Consider the following 24,688-nt stretch of genomic DNA (forward strand, 5'->3'; position numbering starts at 1 on the left):
AAAAAACTAAACATTCTGAGACCAGAAAAACAAGTTCATAGGGTATAGACAGGAATGAGAAAATAGCTCCCACAGAAATACCAATGAAGAACAGGAGTTCCATGCCTGTATCCCAGTTTTGAAAAAAATTGTCATCTGAGGTTTTACATGTAGTAAAACACACATAATATAAAATTTACCACCTTAACTATTTTCAAGTGTACAATTCAGTATATTAATTCATTCATATGGTTGTGAAAAAGTTATTTTATGTTTATCAAATTTTTTTTAGTTTTTATTATTTTTTTTCCTTCAACTATTATTTTAAGTTCAAGGGTACATGTGCAGGATGTGCAGGTTTGTTACATACGTGAACATGTGCCACAGTGGTTTGTTGCACAGACCAACCCATCACCAAGGTATTAAGCCCAGCACCCATTAGCTATTCTTCCTGATGCTCTTCCTCCCCTGGCCCCACTCCCATGGGTCCCAGTGTGTGTAGTTTCCCCTTACAATGTGTCCAGGTGTTATCATCATTCAGCTTCCACTTATAAGTGAGGACATGCAGTGTTTGGTTTTCTGTTCCTGCATTTATTTGCTGAGGATAATAGCTTCCAACTCCACCATGACCCTGCAAAGGACATTCCTGCATAGTATTTTACATGCAGGAAAGTCCTTTGCATAGTATTCTGTGATGTATATGTACCACATTTTCTTTATTTACTCTATCATTAATGGGCATTTGGGTTCATTCTATGTCTTTGCTAAAGTGAATAGTACTGCAATGAACATAAGCATGCATATATCTTCATAATAGAAGATTTCTATTCCTTTGGGTATATGCCCAGTAATGAGATTGCTTGGTCAAATGGTATTTCTGCCTCTAGGTCTTTAAGGAATCACCACACTGTCTTCCAAGAGGTTGAACTAAATTATACTCCCACCAACAGTATAAAAGCATTTCTTTTTCTCTGCAACCTCACCAGTATCTGTTGTTTTTTGACATTTTAATTATACCCATCCTGACTGGTGTGTAAGACGGTATTTCATTGTAGTTTTGATTTGCATTTCTCTAATGATCAGTGATGTTGAGCTTTTTTTCAGATGTTTTTTGGCCACATGTATGTATTCTTTTGAGAAGTGTCTGTTTATGGCCTTTGCTCACTTTTTAATGGGGTTGTTTTCTTCTTGTAAATTTGTTTAAGTTACTTGTAGACTCTAGATATTAGACCTTTGTGAGATGGAGAGACTGCAAATATTTTCTCCCATTCTGTAGGTTGTCTGTTCACTCCATCTTTAGTTTTCATATATGGTGTAAGGAAGAGGTCCAGTTTCAACTTCTGCATATGACTAGCCAGCTCTCCCAGCACCATTTATTAAATAGGGAATTATTTCCCACTGATTGTTTTTGTCAGGTTTGTCAAAGATCATATGGTTGTGGGTGAGCAGTCTTATTTCTGAGTTCTCTATTCTGTTACATTGGTCTATGTGTGTGTTCTTATACCAGTACCATGCTGTTTTGGTTACTATAGCCTTGCAGGATAGTTTGAAGTCAGGTAGGGTGAGGTGTCCAGCTTTGTTCTTTTTGCTTAGGATTGTCTTGGCTATTCAGGCTCTTTTTTGGTTAGAAAACAGTTTTTTCTAATTCTGTGAAGAATGTCAATAGTAGTTTAATGGGAATAGCATTAATCTATAAATTACCTTGGGCAGCATGGCCATTTGCATGATATTGATTATTCCTATCCACACGCTCATCAAATTATAATATTGTTTAAAATTGCATAAAAATATAAAGTCATCTAAAACAAACACTATTTTCAATTTTTTGCATATGTATCTCAAAGATACATCTATTTCATTATTTGTAACTTACTATATACTATTTAATAATCTGCTTTTTTCAGTTATATAAAATGTTTTATATCACTCCAATTTTGAAAATAATGAAGAGCAATAATGATATGAAATAATATCATATCAAATAATAGTACTATGATAAACCTAATCACTTTCCAACTAGAAAGCTGGTTACAATTTCTTGCAAAGGTAATTAATCATAAATGAACATCTTGATGAATGTATTATTTTTCTTTGTGAACTATTTCCTTGCCTAAATATTCAAGAATAAAATGATAGGGTGAAAACAAACAAATTCCATTTTTTCATAGACATCTCAGTTTTTTTGTTTTGTTTTGTTTTTACTTAACACCCTCGTTCATCCACAAACATATGATTGCAAATTTCTGTGTCCTCCTCCTTTCTAACTTGTTTACTCTATTACCTTCTGAGGAAGAATTTCCTTTTAGCTCCTAAGCGGTTATATGAAAAACAAGCCCAGCAACATCACCACATCCATGAAAACTCCTTCTCAGTCTCTCAGCATATTATTTTTACTTGTCCATGACAGTGAGGAAAGTGGGCCTCTGAATGGTTTCATTATGTATTCCTCTGTGTTATCAGCCAAAATCATGCTCATTTACAAAGCCATGGACCAAAAAGCTCTTAGACTTCTGCGTGACTTAAAATGATTTTTATATATCAATACTATACAAATAAACAGAGTAAAAGGAAGTTTTAAGTACAGAAAAAGTAACAAATATAGCAAACTCCAAACCACAGGATCTCTATTTAAAATTATGCCTAATACAGCCTCTGTTTTGTAGAAGAGAAAAATCAGCCAACTCCCTCTCCAAAACATTAATGACTATCAGTCATTACATCACACATATGTCATCTGACACCAACTTTTAGATCAGTAAACATTTTCCCTCTGCTACAATAGAGTGTTAGTGTTAAAGTAAGGAGAAAAACCCTAGCACATATAATAGCATCAAAACATAAGCCAAGTCATAGGGTAAGTCTAATTTCTCCCATTTCCATTTACTCAGTCAGTCTTGCTTTGACTAACAAATTTATGTGAAGATTTTATAATATAAAAGAGAATTTAACTGGCAAGCTTTTCTGCCAATAAGTGTTAGCATTTGAAGGCAAAGAAACTGAACTTTGGTATAAGTGAAATCAACAAAGTCACACACACACAAAAAAGTCCTCTGATACTTAAGTTTCAGATATAATTTCAGACTTGAGGGAACTCTCCAAAAGATTTTGTTACCTTTCACATAGGTGTGTATACAATGACTATTAGACAATTATGAATATACATATACATGTATGAACATGTACAAACAGTTTGCACACATCACCTTTTTCTTTACCCTGACCATAATTTTGCTACAGAAAATCAAGGCTGTCTATGTCCCATCTGGCAATGATTAAAGAAAAATTGCCACATGACATTCTAAAGCCTGGACTTTGGAATATAATGCTTAATATCTGTGTAACACTGAGCAAGTTTCTTAACTCTATGCACTATCAGTTTCTTCCTCTATAAACAATAAGGCCACCCTCACATGATGATTCTAAGTATTAAATGACGTAATAAACAAAATTTACTTCAGACTCAGCAGATATCCAACAAATAAGAATTTCCTTTCTTTTCTCCTACTTTATTTCTTAAGTCCTCCAAAAATACATTCAGGTGATTGAGAAGGTAGTATTCCAATTTTATGAATGAGGAAATTTAGGTTTCTCACTACTAAAAAGAAGACATTCTCAACAAGGTTACACTCTTTCAACATTATACTCCAAAGCTAGACGGAGTTTCGCTCTTGATACCCAGGCTGGAGTGCAATGGCGCGATCTCGGCTCACCGCAACCTCCGCCTCCTGGGTTCAGGCAATTCTCCTGCCTCAGCCTCCTGAGTAGCTGGGATTACAGGCACGCGCCACCGTGCCCAGCTAAGTTTTTGTATTAGTAGAGACGGGGTTTCACCATGTTGACCAGGATGGTCTCGATCTCTTGACCTCGTGATCCACCCGCCTCGGCCTCCCAAAGTGCTGGGATTACAGGCTTGAGCCACCGCGCCCGGCCAACTTTGCTTGTTTTAACTTGTATTTTAAGTTCAGGGGTACATGTGCAGGTTTGTTACATAGGTAAACTCGTGTCATGGGGGTTTGTTGTACAGATTATTTCACCACACACTTATTGGGCCTAGTACCCATTAGTTACTTTTCCTGATTATCTCCCTCCTCCTATCCTCCCACCTCCAATAGACCTCAGTGGGTGTTGTTCCCCTCTATGTGTCCATGTGTTCTCATCATTTAGCTCTCACTTATAAGCGAGAATATGTAGTATTGGATTTTCTGTTCCTGTGTTAGTTTGCTAAAGATAATGGACTCCAACTCCATCCTTGTCTCTGCAAAGGATATAATCTTGTTCTTTTTTATGGCTGCATAAATACGGAGACACAATTACTGAAACTGTGGTGGGCAACTGAAAAATCTTTATTCACTAGAGGCCAAATCCTTTCCTTGTAAGAATCATACTATGCTTTTCCCAGAGTGATAGTCCCAGGTCCCCTCTCCTTGCTTCAACCTTAGGCTGGCCTCAGTAAGGATGCTTTTTGTATGCTCCCAGTGGAGTATGATGCAGTAGTAGACATTATGTACGAAAGGCATGCTAGCACAAATAAGATGGGAATGTGGCTTTGAAGATTCCTATACAGGATACAGGAAATAACCTACATTTGAAAATAAGGGAAGTGGTTGGCTTTTGCATCAAAACTCAAAATTATTAATGATGCATCTTGAAGCCAGTGACCCACCCACCTGTCAGAAATACAGTAAAAGGCTGCCACCCATAATAGGCCAAGAGAGGGCTAATCGCAAGATGATGGTCCTAAATGAGATATCCCTTCATGAATGGTTGCCTCATTGACAGTTAACCAAGATGTTTGTCCCAAAAAGAAGCCCTTGAGCTATCCAGAAGCGCTACCACTGATATCCATTGGATCCCCTTTTCTTCATCTTTGGAGAGGGCTGCAAGTGACTTGGGGGTAGGGGTAATACAGCTGTTCCATATTTGAACTTTGCTCTGTGTTTGAACTTTCAGGTGTCTTGTTCTACTCATCAGAAAGTTGTTAGTATCTTAACAGGGCCAGGGCCAGATACATTATTTGAGGTGCCCAGAGCAAAATAAAAATACAGGGCCCCTTATTCTAAAACTATTAAGAATTTGAATATGGCTACTACAGATCATTAAACCAAAAACAGGGCTCTGTGTGATTGTGCAGGTCACATGGCCATGAAGCCAGTCCTGGACAAAGCTAAGACAAAGACCTATTAAAAAAACTGGGTAATAGATTCTATCCTTGAAAGAATTGACCATAACTAAGCACAGGGACAAATAGTCTGACAGTTTTAATAGCCTAAAAACAGCACTGGTGCTCTGTTTGCATTATTTTTTATTTATTTCTTTATTTTTTATTTGTTTATTTGTTTTGAGACAGGGTCTCCCACTGTCACCTAGGCTAGAATACAGAGGCACATCACGGTTCATTGCAGCCTCAACCTCCAGGACTAAAGCAATCCTCCCACCTCAGCCTCCTGAGTAGCTGGGAGCGCAGGTAAGCACCACCACACTCAGCTAATTTTTAAATTTCATGTAGAGACTGGGTCTCCCTATGTTGCTGATAGGGATCTCGAACTCCTGGGCTCAAAGGATCTTTCTGCCTCAGCCTCCCAAAGTATCAGGAATACAAGCATGAGCTACCACATCTAGCCTTCTCTGTTTGCTTTAAACAACTCTTGACAAAACTATCAATTTTAAGATAAATTATCTTCAAAGTCCATAGACCACAACTGCTTATGAGTAAATAAGATTTTAATGATAAAAAACCTTTAAGTTTAAATGTCAAAAGTATAGAAGAAAAGACATCTTTAAGTATAGAAAACCTAAATTCAAAGGTTAGAAAAGTTTCAACAAGAAGTGTTCATTTAAAATAATTTGCTAATTTAATATATGTGAAAAGGAGGGCAGATTATAAAAAGGAACATAATTCTTGGACATATAGTAACCAGTGAATAAGCCCAGCCTAGCCTGCTGGGCCATGAGAGACATGTGGCCCAATTATTTCAGCTAATTGCAAGCCATCTGTCAAATACATGAAAAGAAAGTCCTAGCCATCCAGTCCCGAGCTGAGCTACCAGCTGACCAGAGACACACAAGTGAGCCCAGTCAAGATCAGCCAAGCATGACCCAGATCAAAAGAACTGCCAAGCTAATCCAGAGATTCATGAACAATAAATAATAAATTATTATTGTTTTAAGCCACTAAGGTTTGGGATTGTTTGCTATACAATAAAACTATTAAATGATACAGGTAGCATTTTAGCTCAGTAGAAGAATGGAATATGCAATAAGCAGGGGCTGAGATAATGAGCTCACCATTTTCGGAAAGGAGATCAGATTCTTACCAAATTTCATAATAAATTCCACATGGAGTTAAAATAAAGTATATTTAAAGAATGACAGCATAGAATGTTAGAATAATTTATAAATTGATATTCATATACTCTTGGCATACATAGGGAAGGATTTCCTAGGCAGAGAAACCTAAAGGAAAATGATGGATAGATTTTACTATGCAAAAGTTTTTAAAATTCATGTGTCAAAAATACATTATGAATAAAAAATAACAGGCAAATGACACATTGGTAAGATATTTTTATGTATGAGAAATTACATACATGAATAGGTACAAAGTATTTTCATGCATGACAAAAGTATGATTAAAGGGTATCAGTCTTAATATACACAAAATGGTAAGAAAAAGATGAATGTGATAGAATATTAAACAAAAGGTGGACATATGTAAGTCATAAAAAAAGAAATACAGGCTGGGTATGGTGGCTCATGCCTGTAATCCCAACAGTACTTTGGGAGGCCAAGGTGGATGGATCACCTAAGGTCAAGAGTTCAAGACCAGCCTGACAAACATGGGGAAACCTCGTCTCTACTAAAAATACAAAAATTAGCTTGGTGTGGTGGTGGGCACCTGTAATCCCAGCTACTCGGGACACTGAGGCAGGAGAATCGCTTGAACCTGGGAGGCAGAGGTTGCAGTGAGCCAAGATCACACCATTGCACTCCAGCCTGGGGGACAAGAGCTAGACTTTGTCTCAAAAAAAAAAACAAAAAGAGAAAAAAAGAGCCAGTGCTGGGTCTGTAATCCCAGCACTCTGGGAGGCCGAGGCGGGTGAATCACGAGGTCAAGAGATCGAGACCATCCTGGTCAACATGGTGAAACCCCGTCTCTACTAAAAAAAAATACAAAAAATTAGCTGTGCATGGTGGCGCGTGCCTGTAATCCCAGCTACTCAGGAGGCTGAGGCAGGAGAATTGCCTGAACCCAGGAGGCGGAGGTTGCGGTAAGCCAAGATCACGCCATTGCACTCCAGCCTGGGTAACAAGAGCAAAGCTCCATCTCAAAAAAAAAAAAAGAGAGAGAGGAAAAAGAAATACAAATGGCCAATTACCATATGAAAAATATGCAGCCTCTCTGGTAAGCAACGAAAGAGGTAAGAAGTAAAACAACAATCAAATTAATATTTCAGTTAAAAATTGTAAAGATGAAAATAAGTAATAATACCTAGGAAAGCAGGCTTTTCATATACAATTGGTTGAGCTACAATCTGGTACAACATATCTGTAAGGCAGTGTATATGTATGGGCATGCTGGTATATGTGTACGTGTGTGTATGTGTGTCTCATGGAGAACAAACACTTCGCTGAAAAATTCAAAGATCCCATCACAGGAGGAACAAAAAACCTCCCAACAGGTAGCAGATATAATTTTAAAGTAGTACACTAAAAAAAAAGAAAACACTTTAAAAATCTAGTAACAGCCATGTAATGGAGTTATGTCACAGGGATAGGAATGGGCCCTAGCATGGCTTGTTATTTCATGAGCTTGGCTCATCCATAAAGCAAATCCTGCTCCCTACCTAGGCAAAGCATAAAGATAAGAAAAACACTAAACAGAGGGTATGTGATAATGAGGTATGTGGTATGCTTGTTCGATCCCAGGAGAGTTGTCAAAAAGAGATTTTTCTCAATGTTAGACTCAACATTAAAACTATTATTAAGATGTGTCCTTTAATAAACTGTGGTTGTCCATACTACAGACTGTCCATATCATAAACTATTATGTAACCATTACAAATAGAGAAGTACATCTATGCATTAATATGCAAAGAATTTCAGTGTATACTTCAGAAGAAAAAGAAAAAAGAGAGCTAGATTAGTACATATAGTATGATAGTCTTTATGGAGTTTTGTTGTTGTTGTTGTTTTTTGCCTGATGAAACAATATTTCATTTCTATGTGCCAAAAAAAAAGGGTGTGGAAAGAAACAAAAACAGTAAGAATGATTACATTTCTGAGCAGATGATAAGGAACAAAGATGGGAAATTCAGCATTATGCATAACATTATAATTTTCTTTGGGAAATTATATACATGTGTTAAGTATGTCATTAAAAATAACTAAAAGGAATTAAAATAGACTTTATTATACTCAAGAAACTTATTGAACAATCAACGCCTCACTCTAATTTATTACATATACATATATAATAAAATTGAATGACAAAGTACATAAAACTAAGTCAAAATCCTTATAGTACTCATATTTTTCCTTCAAATGCTCATTCATTCTTTTTGTTAATCTAAAAAGAATGGGACAGAACAATATATATTCAAGTGAAAACCCATGGTTTTGATCATCTTGTCTATAAAATTACAAATTATGGAAAACCTGAACCCTGAGGCTAAGCAGAAAAAATAAAAACCTCTGTTCTTTAAATGTATAAAAGACAAAGTCTTACGACATAGAAAATCTGGAAAGCATTAAATCAAGCATCCTCTTCAAGATCCTTTAAATGCCCTTCCACCATTGTGTCTACAAAAAGATAAAGCAGCATCATTAAAGACAAGATTGACCATACCTTCAGCCTCAAGTATAGCAGGCAGGTATGGCAGTAGACCTCAGAATGAGACAGAGAAGTGGACAAAGAAATGGAAGAAAGAAAAAGGAAAAGAAGGAAGGAAATAGAAAACAAACCAAAACAAGGAAAGTACTAAAGAGGAAAATAGGTGTGGAACAGACAGGGCATTGGTGCCTACTGACTAAAGGGTCATATAATTACCCCTGCCCCCTACTCATACACACAAAATTGGCAGTCTATATTTGTGAAACAAATTTTGTAATTTCCATATGTTATGAAATATAATCTTTGCAACAACAGAGTAGTTATCCTATTTCATGGAACAAAACAGAAGTTCTAGGAGGGTAAGGGAATTGCCAAAAGCCACATAGCTAATAAGCAACAACACTGTGGTGTTTGAATTCTAAGCCCAATATTCCTTCCAATATTCCACTGCTACTACAGACTGTCCTTTAAATTGCTACTAATTTTCAAATAACCATGAAAAATTTAAGAAACAAATATATTATGAACAAAAACATAGTAAGCTATTTTTCTGTCCCCTAGGAAAACTAATTCTAAAAAAAATCTGATTTGTCCTTTCAAAATCAACAGAATGGAGTGGGGCAGGGGAGTAGGGCAGAAATATGGTGATAAAGGACCACATGAAGGAGTCCTGTGGGTGAAGAAGCTGTTCAGAGTCTAGAATGCGGTGGCAGATGCTGAACCTACACACATGATAAAATTGCACATACATACATACATACACCCACATAAATGAGTACAGTAAGTCAGAATAACACCTTTGGATTTCATCAATCTCAATATACTCCTTATGGTATTATGCCATAGTTTTGCAAAATGTTATCATTGGAAGAAAGCGTGAGAAGAAGACACGAGATCTCTCTGTATTATTTGTTACAACTGCACAGAAATATGGAATTATCTCAATAAAAAAACTCAATTAGAAAAATCAACAGAATATTCACATCAGCAACACTGATTTTGAAACAGGGGAGTGACATTGTGAAGAAATACAGGAATATACAACATAGTCATTCAAAGTCTTCATTATAATCATACAAAGACATAATAGAACTGGTAGAAAGAGGCCTTCTCACGATTTTTTGAAATTATTTTAAAATTAAAAAAATAATTTTTAAGCCAGAGATAATAATTTTGAATAGTTTTTGGAGAGACAGTGCCTTAAGAGTGACAGCCAGATCACCCCAGCCATGCAAATGATAAACTATGAATGGAAGGTGAGCCAAGAAGAAGAAAAAATATCTTTTGAACTAGAACTTTTTGAAATATGCTGCTTAAGAAATCCATCTCAAAATATCAACTGACATAATACTAGAGGTTTGAGTCATTTGCTTGGTGAACAATCAGAAAATTATGGTAATAATTATGGGATGTACCAAGAACTGTCTAATAATACTATCATAATAGCTACTATTTATCAAGCACATATTACATGCCTGGCATTGTTCTAGTTACATAAATGATTATAAATCCTCACAACAACTTTGGGAGGTAATGTGTGGAAACTGATGGCACTTAAGTAATTTACCCAAGGTCATATCATTAGAAAGCAGCAGAGTTTGACTTTGAACCCAGGTTTTTTTGACTCTAAAGCTTGTGCACTGTTCACAGTTCCTTAAAGCACTTATCTTGATATTCTGGTACGTGACTCTAAGGTGACAAAATAAAAGTATAGCCAGTAATAGAAAACTGTTACTGACATTGTACTCACCTGCTTATAGGTCCCATCTAACAAGGTGTCCAGGTGTTGAAGACGGGCAGGGGTTTTATCTTTGAATCTTGTTAAGAGCCGGCGTTGAATGGCCCGAAATTGCACAGCTCTCTCAGATAAGAGTTCTTCTAATTTTTCACCATTTATCCGTAGCTGCAATGGAGAAATTCTTAAATTGAGATTAAATGGACACAAAAAACATGTTTAAAGAAAAAATATTACAATGATAATAAAAAGAGTAATGAAAAAATGTAAATGTATTATAGAGTTAAAAGAATTAAAACAATACGATATTTGGTACATGACTCACTAATTCACAGATAACACACTGGAATAGACCAAATGGAAATTTGTAAAGGTTATCCAGTATCACTGGAGGAAAAACAAATCATTCAATAAGTGGTTTTCAATAAATGGTTACATGAGAAAAAATAGAAATCTTTTCCCATTCTTTACAGCAAAATTAATGCAGAGATTAAAAGTTTAGAATAAAATCATTAGAATAATCAGAATTTTAAAAATAATTTTGGTATAGGAAAGGCCTTTATTAGTGTAAGTCAAAAGCTAAAAGCCACATGTGCACACACACAAACACACCCTTGATGAATTATTAACTTAAAAAAAACATTTAATTCAAAATAATTTTTAAAAATTATAAAGAAAATAAGACAAATACCAAACTGCAAAAAATAATAGCAACAACTACAGAGACAAAGTCATGCCCATATCTAGAAAGCATCTACAAATCAATGAGAAAAAAACCACAACCCAATAGAAATCAGTAGGAAATCAGCAACAATACAATAGAAAAATGCGCAAAGTTTTACATAAAAGTTAATACAAATAGCTCTTAAACATATAGCCTTAGATCTAACAATCCCACTTCTAGAAATGTATCCTAGACAGATACTTGCAGAAAGTAACGTATATATAAGGATATTCATTATAAAATTGTTTGATCTATTATCATAGTAAGACATTATTAATAATCAAAATTCCTATCAATAGGGGAACCAGTTAAAGAGGGAAAACTACTGTACAAGACTACTAGGGTGCTGATATTCAATGCTGTCCAAAGATGATAAATGAAAACAAAGCAAAACGATACAAATAGTATGTATAATGTGCTACCATTCATTATTTTTTTATTTTAAAAAAAGAAACCTATATATTAGCATAGTTGTGACTGCACAGGATATTTCTAGAATGATATACAAGAAACTGGACACCAAAGAAGAGACTGAGTGGCTGGGGAATTAGAACCATTAATGACACTTTTCACTGTAACCCGTCTCATTTAAGTTAATATTGTTAAAAGAAAGCTAGTCAAAGTCACAGAGTAAAGGAACACTTCATAAAATCGGGTCATGTGAATCACTAATTTAACTTTACAAAACAGTAATAAACTAGCTGAAATAAATGTCATATTCAAAACGCTCAGAAGTCAAACATATCAGTCTACATTTCTAGTAATAACCCAAATTCATTACCCTTACAGTGCATGTATTCTACAATTACATGTGAAATAAAAGTAACTTGGAATTTTAACCTTTTTTAAATTCCAGTTTTAGAAGTACTCAGTAGCTAACTAAATCAAAGAATATTCTCTTGAGGAAAAAAACACCAATAATTAAGTAATAAAAATATTTTTAAATGAAGTTTTAAAAAGAACATTAATATAATTATAACTCATTCTTCTAATTGTATAATTTACTGCTATATTTCCTGTAATAAAAATATTTTTAAATGTTTTTAAAAGAACATTAACCTAATTACCAATATTCATTCTTCTAATTGTATAATTTACTGCTATAATAATTTATTTCCTGAATTTTTGATACATCAAAAAATTAAAAAGATATTCTCAATACTCAGATTATCAACCAAGTTATCATTCCTTTGAATGTGTAACCAAGCAGCAGTGATTGAAATGTTTTCACATGTCAGAATTTCAATGCTTAACAAATATTTATTGATCCCAGAGCCAAACCCTGGTCCAGGCACTAGAAATTAAAGCAATGAATGAAGCAGACAAAAATTTATGCCTTCATGAAGCTTACACTCCAAGGGACACTTGGACTCCAAAAGCCATCTCCATTCAAAGTTTAAAATATTACTAAGGGCTGAAAGCAGAGAAAGGAGACACAGAGCAAAGAAGCATAACCATACCCCCCTTAATTTATGTGTATAATAAATGAAAGTGCCTGTCCTTCACCAAATTCTTTAAGTTCTTCCTCAGAAAAGATGCACCCCTGATATAGAAACTCCAGGGAGTTACTTATGAGCCAGAAAGTATGAAGGGAAATTTGTATGTCAAACTTAACTAGTCAGTAAGTCAATAGAATCTATTATTAGTCAATAGTAGCTAATATTCTCTATTTCAAATATTACAAATATGTAATTAGTGTAGTCTTTCTATGGACTCTTTCACAAATCACTAGAATTCAGTTTCCAACAGTGAAGCAAGCATTTCTTAAAATATATCCCAGAGAATTGCAAAGATTCTCAACCCTTATGATACCTAAACATACTCTCGCAGACTGTCAATTTTCATGCTACAATTTGATCAAAGGCATGAGCCCCTAGAAAATATTGTCATCACGGATCCTCATCATAGATGAGAAATTATGACATAATTATTCATAAGTTGATCGTGTACACCTGAAATTTTCTCTTTATGTTCACACTGCATTAAAAGAAGTCTCCATAGCTCAAAGTCAGTGCTATTAGAATGTTCAGTGGTTGACTGACAAATTATGTGACTAGTAATTCTCTCTCTTTCTACTTCTCTCTGTCTCTCTCTCTCTCTCTCTCTCCCTCTCTCACACACACACACACACACACACACACGCACACCCCTAAACTGAAATGTAGTCCCCGAGAACCAATGCTTACTTCGATAATATTCGAAATTCTCTCAAAATTCCTCTTTTGTATTGTCTATAGAGTCTGTTTATAGACTATATAAGTGGAGCCTGACGCTCCACTTATTTTAATACACAGGACCTTTAAAAAACAATGACTGTCACTGTCAAATCCATTCACAAAACAAGTATTTGGCTAGTCTCAAACATCAAATCAATCTTCAAAGGATGAAGACATGTCACCATTGAGATACTCAACGGAATCTAACATAGGCTCTGAAGGCACTTCCAAAGAAGAAATGCAAAACATTCAGAGCAACAAAGCTGCTAGATCTCATTTATTCATATATTTAATCATTCAGTATTTACTAAGCACCCACTGTGCCAGATACTGGGAAATATTTTAAGTGTTAACCCTCATTCAGATGCAGAAGTTCTGGTATGCTTGTTAAAAAAGAAAAAGAAAAGTCACTTTACTTTATAATCACACCTCATTTATGGCCTGCTAGAATTAGTTAGCCAAATGGCTGCTGATAAGCTCAAATAGTTTTAACACTGGATTATTGGGGTCAAGGGTTAAGTCTCCATGTGGGAGAATTAAATCAGCTCTGTTCCAGGGCCAGACGACATGGTTAGCTCCAGGCAGTCACTCTGTAAATGTCTGTAATTGATCACAAACTGGGTAAGTGGGCAGGAATGGATTCACGAAATCCAACATCCACATAAGAATAACAATGAAAAGCATACAGCCTGATGGTATGTATACAGAATTCTTCTGTAGCATTTGTTTCTCTTTCATATATTTAAGGATTATAGATTACGTGGGTTATCATTATACATACCTCAAAATGATGATCAATCAACTCAAAATATTCTTGAAGGGGCATAGATCCAGAAAAAGAACATGCAAAATCTTTGACTCCCTGTTTTTCAAAATATTCTTGAAGGCGAAGAATAAGCTCACTGGTTATGAGCCAAAGATCTTCAAATTGTTCACTCTGAATGCGATATCGTTCTGAGAGAAAAAAATATTAAGGACAAATGCTTAGTAAGACAGAATTACTAGATAAAGCTACATGAACTACCACTAACCCTGACTTTGTAAAGTATGGTCCTTTTCATTATATACCTTACAACTGGTTTCAGTACAATAAAAAATACCCAAACTTGGGTCCTTTAAAAAGGCCTGTATTTAAAAAGAAAATAGCCATTGCAAGAATACAATCTGTCATTAGCATCATTTCAAAATACTGAAGAGATATAAAATTTATCCTATATAAAATTCAATATCTTAGACACTGTAATCAGCATAAATCACTGTAATCATGATCAAACTTTTCTATTTTTCTAATAGTTCTTTAATTTGAAGAGAGATTTTGCAGTCAGACCCTTTTCTAAATATAAATCTTGTTTCCCTTTACTCCCTGAGACCTCAGCTCCACTGCTCCAAGATGGCCAATTTCTAGCTATTCTCTACCCTGAAAATGACAACAATGGTGACAATGATGATAAGAGAGGTGGTAATAACAACATCTATGATAAGAACAGCTATTATTTGTTGGGCACAAACTGTGTACCAAACACTGTGATTGCAATAGCCCCTTTTTTATACAAAGCAAAATGAAACACAGAAAGGTTCAGAGACTTGCCAAAGATCAAAAGCAATTAAATGCCAGTGCTAGAATTAATAGTTCATATCCTTCTGCCTAAATCCTGCCTCTTCATCAGGACATGGTTTTAATCTCATCTGCTCAAATCTTGATTTCTCTAATACCCATAGGTGCTCAATCTGCACCAGCCACATTTTAAGCACTTTAAGTTCACTTTCTCATTTAAACCCCAACAGCCCTATGGGAGAAATAGTGTTATTAGCCAGTTAGTACTGGAACACTAGATATTAATCTTAACTGACTTAAAACATTGTGTCTTCCTGAATTTATACAGAGATTTACTATGTCTACAGTTCACTAGGTACTTAACTAAATAAAACCATGTATTCTTATATAACTTCCCAGATTCTTACATTCGGTCCCTTTAAAGGAATTTATACACTTTTTTTTTTTTTTTTTTTGAGACAGAGTCTCACTCTATTGTCTAGGCTGGAGTGCAGTGCTATAATCTCAGTTCACTGCAACCTCCTCCTCCCAGGTTCAAGTGATTCTCATGCCTCAGCCTCTGGAGCAGCTGGGATTACAGGTGCCCTCCATGACACCCAACAAATTTTTGCATTTTTAGTAGAGATGGAGTTTCACCATTTTAGTCAGGCTGGTTTCGAACTCCTGACCTCAAGTGATCCTCCCAAAGTGCTGGGATTACAGGTATGAGCCACAGCGCCAGGTCAGGAATTATACCATTTTGTGAGATCTAGGACTAAGTTCTCTATCCATTTAATTCACTACTTACTGACCATCTATTATGCAGATGTCATAAAGAGACACAATGGTAGTAGAAAGATGAACTCAGTCTTCTTGCTTAGGGAATCTAAGATCTAGCTAGAGCAGCATGATACATGGACATATAAAATATTTATGTGCCCCATGGCACCATGGTAAATTTTATAATTACTTCTTCAGATTGGTTATTAGGACTCAATTTGTCATCTCCATCCAGAATTCAAGAATATATCTCCTCTCACCCCTCATAATTCCCTTTACAGTGATAAAAAGAATAAAATATACTGGGTATTCCTGTCACAATCCATGCAAACACCCTGGTCTTTGTGGCTGAAGTCGTTCCACATTCCCCTTTAAGCTTCCCCAGCCCTCCCTTTACCCCAGCCTTATTCTGGATGCTGAATTCTACCCATGATGTTGATTAAGTGTTTTCATCATTCAAAGATAATACTTTTTAAAATAAATGCCACCGAATATTTACTTTTTTATATAAATGCCACTGAAGTTGAAGTTTTAATGCTTTAGAGACAGCACAGTTGTGATGGGGCAGAGGTAGAGAGATAGACAGAATAATGATGATAAAGTACAGTATAAGAGCCTTTTAAATCTAGTCTTATCCACACTAAGCTTGAGATTCAATGTATTATACCTAGACTAGTATTTATTTACTTTCATTCGTTTATGTAACTTAATGCAAGATGCTAGGAATAAAATCAGCAATAAGGGAAGAAGAGCTTCTGCCCTCAAGGAGCTCCCAGGAGACTTGGAAAAACAGCCTGATAGCAACAGACTGAACACTACTTCTGCCATCACTCTTCTGCCATCACTGTTTCAGGATCAACAATTAGGGTTGACCTTGACACAGGGGTGCCAGGACTTCCCCCTAGAAGATATACTACTATTTTCAAGTATAGGAAGTCCTATAACATAACAGAAGACTTAGACAAAACAGCTAGGGAGATGCAAAGGGCACAATTCATGATAAGAACTATATTAACAATGATAGATGGTCACAGCTGCCTCAGGAAAAGCTGCCATTGAAAGTGTTTTTCAGGCCCTGAACTCCCTGGTCTTTGGTATTTTCTTGAAAGTCCACCTGTGAGTTGTAGAACTCAGTGTGAAAGAAAGGTCATTTCATGAGGTACAGAACTGTCTGTTCCTCCATTTGTTCTGGAACAGATATTTAGTACCAGCTCAGTACTGTCCCTCAGTGTTGTTTCAGCCATTTGTCCCTCCTGGGGCAGATGTTTGGCTTCTGGCTCGGGGCTACCTCCAGGATCCTTATCTCTATGTTTGTCTATCCAACCCAGGAAACCCACATCTAGGCCCACATAACACCCTAGGCTTCTAGGGGTAGCTGAGTTTGACCAACTGTATCTCTTTTCACAGCTTTGTGATCTACCAGAACACTGGCTTCAAATCCTGTTGTACCAGGCCTTGTAGATGTAGCAGATATGGATGAAAAAGTTGCACACTGCAGTGATCCTGGCCTGAGAAGACAGTGAGATGTGGTGATGGTTCTCAAGGTCACAAAGCTAGATGTGGTGGTGGTGGCAGGCATGGGCCAAATTGCTCAAGATACACATATTGGCACTGCCACAACTGAACACAGTTACCCTCACTGCAGGCAGCTTCTGCAGAGCCACAGTCTTCATGATGAGTGTGTTGTCCCCCACAGAGACCTACACCTGTGGCAGAGATTCTGCACTGCGAAGTCCAGGCAGGGGCCCATATCCTCCCACTACACCCTTTGCAGCAAGGAACAGGTCTTGTCCAGGGTAGGTAATTCCTTCCAGGCTTGGAACTGTCAGTAGTGTCACATCCACCTCCTTGTCCAAGGTAAGGGAATGTCCCACAGTGGGACACAAGGCCAAGGAGAGGGCACTGCTGGTGCTCTTAGGTTGGAGGTGGACTCTTGTAGGGCCCACCCTTAGTGGGGCTCAGCAGGTGCAGGTGGAGTTTGTTGGGAGAGGCGGGTGTGGACATGATGACCAGTGTCTTCAAGGCTGTCACCTCTGCCTGCAGCATGCCTATCTTTCCCCATGCCTCCTCATTCAGCTGCTTTTCTAACATTGTCTACTTCATGTTGGCTTTCCACACCATCTTGTGGCCTTCCTCAAACAGGCTGGCTATTGGCTCCTCCAGCTCCTGTGTGCTCCTGCATTAGGAACAGCTGATCACAGTCTTCATCCTTCAGCTGCAACTCCTTCTAGGTTTTGTGCAGCTTCTCCTTCAGGAGCTCAGAGCCCTTCTTGTGAATCCCTATGGAGATCCTGTAGGAATACCTGCCAAAAGCATTCGAGAAGCGCTCCCACCAGGTTCATAAGGTTAGACAGGATCCTTTACAACTCCCAGATGCTGAGATTTCTGCTTTAATATGCTGTTTCTGTTCACATATCCATACCTTTAAATAAAACACTTAAAACAATGCTTGACATATTAAGCACTCAATAAATGTTAATTATTGTCATTATTGTTTTCATTACTTTCACCAAATTATTGTAAAATAAAGGGCAGAGATATCATAAATTTCTTTGGACCTACACAGCACCTAGCTAATCAAGTAACTTTCATATAGCAGATACAAAACAAGTATCTTTAATAAAATATGTTTTCTTTATCATAGAATTTGCTGTCATTTCAAATACAGCTATAAATTTTTATAGAAATTTTATAGTGCTAATTTTTCAAAGAAAATTCAATTCATTCAGTTTCTGAAAGAATTCTGAATAAGCTTCCACATGCAGATAGAAAAACTTCAGGTTAGCCTAAATATATATAAAGAATAAAATTCCTTATATATGAAATAAAATAATGCTGTAGATAAGAATTTATTCCATTCAACTATAAATTTTCAATTAAAATGTATTATTATATCTTTAAAAAGATACACATAAACAGCTAGGATTATTATACGTTTAAAACAACGATATCATCTGGCCCCAGAAATAAAAAGACATATATATAATTCAAGGTACCTGAATGAAGTAAAGGATCAAGCTCTGGAAAAACCTATGGAAGGGCATTACAAGCCAAGGGAACCATGAGGACAAAGGCACCGAGGCAGAAATGTGCTTATAGAAACAGTGGAGTAAGCAGTTTTTATGCCACACTATAACAAGACATTATACCAGCTTTTGTTAAATCACCCATGTAGGTACTGCAAAAACATCTGGAAACAAAGCATGTTCAGGTATGTCCAGGCAAGCCTATCCACCATAAGTTAATGTGAAAATTGATCAGAATTTACCATTGGGGAAAAACATAGACATGATTCTCAGCAGAACACCAACAGTATATGGAAGCTTAGGTGGCCAGAGCTGAGTTCTTGGTGAGGAAAGACAAACCCAATTAGGACCTACTTCAATACCTCAGTGAAACTGCTAGGCTGAGTCTTCACTCACAGTTTACACTGGGCATACGTGCTGTATGAAAGAAAATGGAGGATGCTGTGGGCTAACCAATAAAGGAAGTAGTGCCCTTAACTCTTCCTCCAAGAGGTCAAGTGTCTGTCTCAGCTGCCTATGGAGCTCTTTCCTTTTATTGTCCTGACAAAAAAAAAATCTCTGACACAATGAAATGTGAACAATTCTAAGCTTTTCTCTTCTTCTTTTATACAAATTTGGATTATCTCAACAGAGGCCTATGAGCTCTCTGAAAGACCCATCTCAATACCCCATATTGGGCAAAGACTTCCCTCTCTAAAGATAAAGTAACAAAGAAACATCATGTGCAGTAGGTTCAAAGGAAAGAGACAAATCAAAGGGATGAAATTCTCTTTATAATAGAGAGGTAAGACTCAAGGTAACACTGCTTCTATTCATTTATTCAGAAAATATTGCTGAGTGATAAGTGCTAAGGAGACAATGTGAACAACATATACACGATCCTGGTCCTCATTCTAGTGAGAAGGGCAGAAAATAAACAAGTGAATAACATATGAAACAGACCTTATGAAAATACTATGATGCAGAAAAAGAGTGCGGTGATAAAGACAAATGGGTGTCCTTTCTTGAGATACTATGGTCAGGAAAGGCCACATTGAGAAGGTGACATCAGAGGTAGTACCAATGGTAATGAAATACCATTAGTATGAAAGGATGAAAATAATATTAGCAGCCAAAATTTACCTAGCACTTACAATGCATCAGGAAATTATTATGTGCTTTTCAGAGGTTATTTCATTTGATTCATATATAATATCATAGTACTATTTTATGGCCATTTAATAAATTTTTAATGACTATATAATCCTTCCAAAGTCATTCAGAAGCATTTTAAGCTAGAGCTGGAATCTAAACTATCAATTTGAGTCTACACCTCAGATTCCTAATGATTTTGTACATAAAGCTTGAACCTTAAAGATGGGGAAAACATTCCACGTGGAGTGAGTGGCAAATACAATGACTCAGGGCAGAAAAAGTCAGACATGTCCTAAGAAGTGAAAGGACAGAGTGAGAAAGTACTCCTACATAAGGTTGGACATTAGGCCAGAGTTGGAACGTACAGGGAGACCTTTAAGTGTTGGTGAAGAGTTTGGATATTATTATAAATGCGAAGACTGTAAAGCTGAAGGATGGCATGATATGATTTGTTAGTGTATGTTTCTGTTACAAGACCCACCAAGTATAAAATGAAGTGCAAAGGGGAAAAATGATCTTACAGTTAGAACATCATAACCAGGGACCAAGTAACAGATTGTGATGCCAAGTGGAGCAATCAAAGGAATCATGTTAGGAAGGGCAGTCCTAGTTTCTCAGGCCTCCTACTCAGACAAAAAACCTTACACATCTAATAAAATTTTAAATCTGTAACTTTAATAAAAATAAATTATCCAACCTTCAATTTCTCCATCAACATAAAGAAAATAAAACACACTTCACAGGTTGTTTCAGAGATCAAATATAATGCTGTATGGAAGAGATCCATACAAATGATATTTATCTTTGTATTATTATAATTAGATCAAACAAAAATTAGAGGCTCAAAAATGTTGGCTGAAAATATTAAAACTATGTGATATGAAAAATGCAGACTGAAAAATGTGCAAAAGCAAAAAGTCAAAAAAAAAAGTCAAATACAGACAACATTTTAGATACATAATAGGTATGCTACTGTGACCAAGCATAATACATTAATGTCACCAAATGGTAAAAATGTAAAAATGAACATCCACTTTACAGAGATGAGAAAGAACCAGTGCAAAAATTCCACCAACTAAAATGGCCAGAGTTACGTTCTTTCCTCCAAAGGATCATACTAGTTCTACAGCAAGGAATCCTAACTGGGCTGAGACGGCTGAAATGACAGAAACAGAATTCAGAATACAGACAGAAGTAACACCATTGAGACTTAGGAGAATGTCAAAACCCAATCCAAGGAATCTACGAATAGCAATAAAACAACACAGGAGCCAACAGACAAAATAGCCAGTATAAAAAAGAACCTAACTGACATGATTTAGCTGAAAAACATAACACAAGAATTTTATAATGTAATCACAAGTATTAATAGCAAAACAGACCAGTCTAAAAAAAGGGTCTCAGAGCTTGAAGACTGACTCTCTGAAATAAGACAGTCAGACAAAACTAAAGAAAAAAGAATGAAAAGAAATCAAAAAAACCTCTAAGAAATTTGGGATTATGTAAACAGGTCAAATCTAGGAATCACTGGTGCCCCTGAAAGAGATGCAGAGAAAGCAAGCAACTTAAAAAACATATTTCAGGATATCATCCATGAAACTTCTCCAACCTTGCTTGACAGGCCAACATTCAAATTCAGGAAGTGCAGAAAATTTCTGTGAAATACTACACAAAAAGACCATCCCCAAGACACATATCATCAGATTCTCCAAGGTCAAAATTAAATTTAAAAACGTTAAAAGCAGCTAGAGAAAAAAGGCAGGTCACCTAAAAAAAAAGGACCTCATCAGGCTTTAGCGGACCTTTCAGCAGAAACCCTCCAAGCCAGAACAGATTGGGGGCCTATATTAAACATTCATTAAAAAAAATCTAACCAAGAATTTCATATGCAGCCAAATTAAGCTTCATAATTAAAGGAGAAATAAGATCCTTTTTAGACAAGCAAATGCTAAGAGAACTTGTTACCACTACACCTGCCTTACAAAAGCTCCTAAAAGGAATGCTAAATATGGAAAGGAAAGACTGTTATCACCTACTAAAAAAAAAAAGTACACAGACAGACCACTGACACTATAAAGCAACCACACAAACAAGTCTGCATAATAACCAGCTAACAACACAATGACAGGACCAAATCCACACATATCAATACTAATCTTGAATGTAAATAGGCTAAATTGAAAGGCACAAAGTGGTATGACTGAATTAGGTATGATGTCTTCAAGTGACTCATCTCACACACAATGACACCCTCCATAGGCTCAAAATAAAGGAATGGAGAAAAACTTACCAAATAGAAATCAGAAGAAAGCAGTGGTTGCAATCCTAACTTCAGACAAAAACAGACTTTAAACCAACAAAGATCAAAAAATACAAAGATGGGCATTACATAATGGTAAAAGGTTCAACTCAAGAAAAAGACATAACTATCCTAAATATATAGCCACACAACACAGGAGCACCCAGATTCATAAAGCAAGTTCTCAGACACCTACAAAGAGGCTTAGACTCCCACAAATTAACAATTGGAGACTTCACCACTCCCTTGACAGTATAAGACAGATCATCGAGACAGAAAATTAACAAAGATATTCAGAACCTAAACTCAACACATGACCAAATGGACCTAATGACATCTAAAAAACTCTCCACCCCAAAACAACAGAAGATATATTCTACTCATTGCCACATGGCACATACTCTAAAATCAACCACACAATTGGACATAAAACAATCCTCAGGAAATTTAAAAAAAAAATCATACCAATCACACTCTCAGACCACAATGCAATACAAACAGAAATCAAGATTAAGGAAGTCACTTAAAACCATCCAATTCCATGGAAATTAAAGAATCTGCTCCTGAATTACTTGGGGTAAGTAATGAAATCAGGGCAGAAATGAAGTTTTTTAAAACTAATGAGAAAAGATACAACATATAGAATCTATGGGTCACAGCTAAGGCAGTTTGTTAAGAGAAAAATTTATAGCAATAAACACACTTAGAAAGATCTTAAATTAACAACCTAGTATCACAACTAAAAGAGCTAGAGAAAAGCAAACCAATCCCAAAGCTAACAGAAGACAACAAATAACCAAAATAAGAACTGAACTGAAGGAAATTGACACACACACACACACACACACACACACACACGCGCGCGCGCGCAAAAGATCAAAGAAACCAAGAGCTAGTTTTTGGAAAAACTGGTAAGATAGACCACTAGAGCTAGACTAACAAAGAAGAAAAAAGATCCAAATAAACACAATTAGAAATGACAAAGGGGATGTTACCACTGACCTCACAGAAATTAAAAAAACACACATACGCACAAAAAACTATCAACTACCATGAACACCTATGTGCATAAAAACTAGAAAATCCAGATGAAATGGATAAATTCCTGGGCACAAACATCTTCCCAAGACTGAACCAGGAAGAAATTGAATCCCTGAATACCCGATAACAAGTTCTAAAATTTAATCAGTAATAAAAAACTTACCAACCAAAAAAAGCCCGGGAACAGAAAGATTCACAGCTGAATTCTACCAGATGTATAGAGAAAACCTGATACTATTCCTGCCGAAACTATTCAAAAAAATTGAGAAGGAAGGAATCCTTCCCAACTCATTCTATGAAGCCAGCATTATCCTGATAGCAAAACCTGACATACGCATAACAAAAAAGAAAACTTTAGGCCAACATCTTTGATGAAGACAGATGCAAAAATTCTCAAAAATACTAGCACACCAAAACACTAATCCACCACGATCAAGTAGACTTTATCCCTGGGATGCAAGGTTAATTCAACACATACAAATCAATAAATGTGATTCATCACATACAGAGAGCTAAAGACAAAAGCCACATGATCATTTCAGCAGATGAAGCAAAGGCTTTCAATAAGATTCAACATATTTCATGTTAAAAATCCTCAATAGGCCGGGCGCGGTGGCTCAAGCCTGTAATCCCAGCACTTTGGGAGGCCGAGGCGGGTGGATCACGAGGTCAAGAGATCGAGACCATCCTGGTCAACATGGTGAAACCCTGTCTCTACTAAAAATACAAAAGTTAGCTGGGCATGGTGGTGCGTGCCTGTAATCCCAGCTACTCAGGAGGCTGAGGCAGGAGAATTGCCTGAACCCAGGAGGCGGAGGTTGCGGTGAGCCGAGATCGCGCCATTGCACTCCAGTCTGGGTAACAAGAGCAAAACTCCGTCTCAAAAAAAAAAAAAAAAAAAAAATCCTCAATAAACTAGGCTTTGAAGAAACATACTTCAAACTAGTAAAAGACCCTTATGACAAGCCTATAGCCAACACCATACTGCACGGGCAAAAACTGGAAGCATTCACAAAATCAATCACATTCATTGATTTCTGTATGTTGAACTAACCTTGCATTTCAGGGATAAAGCCTACTTGATCATGGTGGATTAGTGTTTTGGTGTGCTAGTATTTTTTGAGGATTTTTGCATCTGTCTTCATCAAGGATATTGGCCTAAAGTTTTCTAAAAGCATTCCATTTGAAAACTGACACAAGACAAGGATTCCCTCTCTTACCACTCCTATTCAACATAGCATGGGAAATCCTGGTCAGAGCAATCAAGCAAAAAAAGAGGGGAGAGGGGAGAGGGAAAAGGGGAGAGGAGAGGAAAGGGGAGGAGAGGAGAGGAGGGGAGAGGAGAGGAGGGGAGAGGAGAGGGGAGGAGAGGGGGAGGGAGGGAGAGAGG

General features: G+C 36.5%; 1 protein-coding gene across 6 annotated transcripts in view; it reads right to left on the reverse strand.

Annotated features, from left to right (window-relative positions):
- The window catches only part of BBS9 (Bardet-Biedl syndrome 9), a 726,661-nt gene that overhangs the window by 443,192 nt on the left and 258,781 nt on the right, over nt 1–24,688 (reverse strand). For all 6 annotated transcript variants that reach the window (XR_010344069.1, XM_064380469.1, XM_064380467.1 and 3 more), the window contains 2 exons: nt 14,266–14,438; nt 10,560–10,712 (listed from right to left, as the gene is read on the reverse strand). Coding sequence is in view for 5 of the 6 variants with exons in the window: in XM_064380469.1 (XP_064236539.1) it covers nt 10,560–10,712; nt 14,266–14,438 (326 nt within the window). In the remaining variant the exon portion in view is untranslated. The remainder of the gene's footprint in view (nt 1–10,559; nt 10,713–14,265; nt 14,439–24,688) is intronic.

Source organism: Aotus nancymaae, unplaced genomic scaffold, assembly GCF_030222135.1.
Source record: "Aotus nancymaae isolate 86718 unplaced genomic scaffold, 86718_ANA_hifiasm-v0.15.2.pri h1tg000025l, whole genome shotgun sequence".
In the NCBI taxonomy this organism is placed as follows: Eukaryota; Metazoa; Chordata; class Mammalia; order Primates; family Aotidae; genus Aotus; species Aotus nancymaae.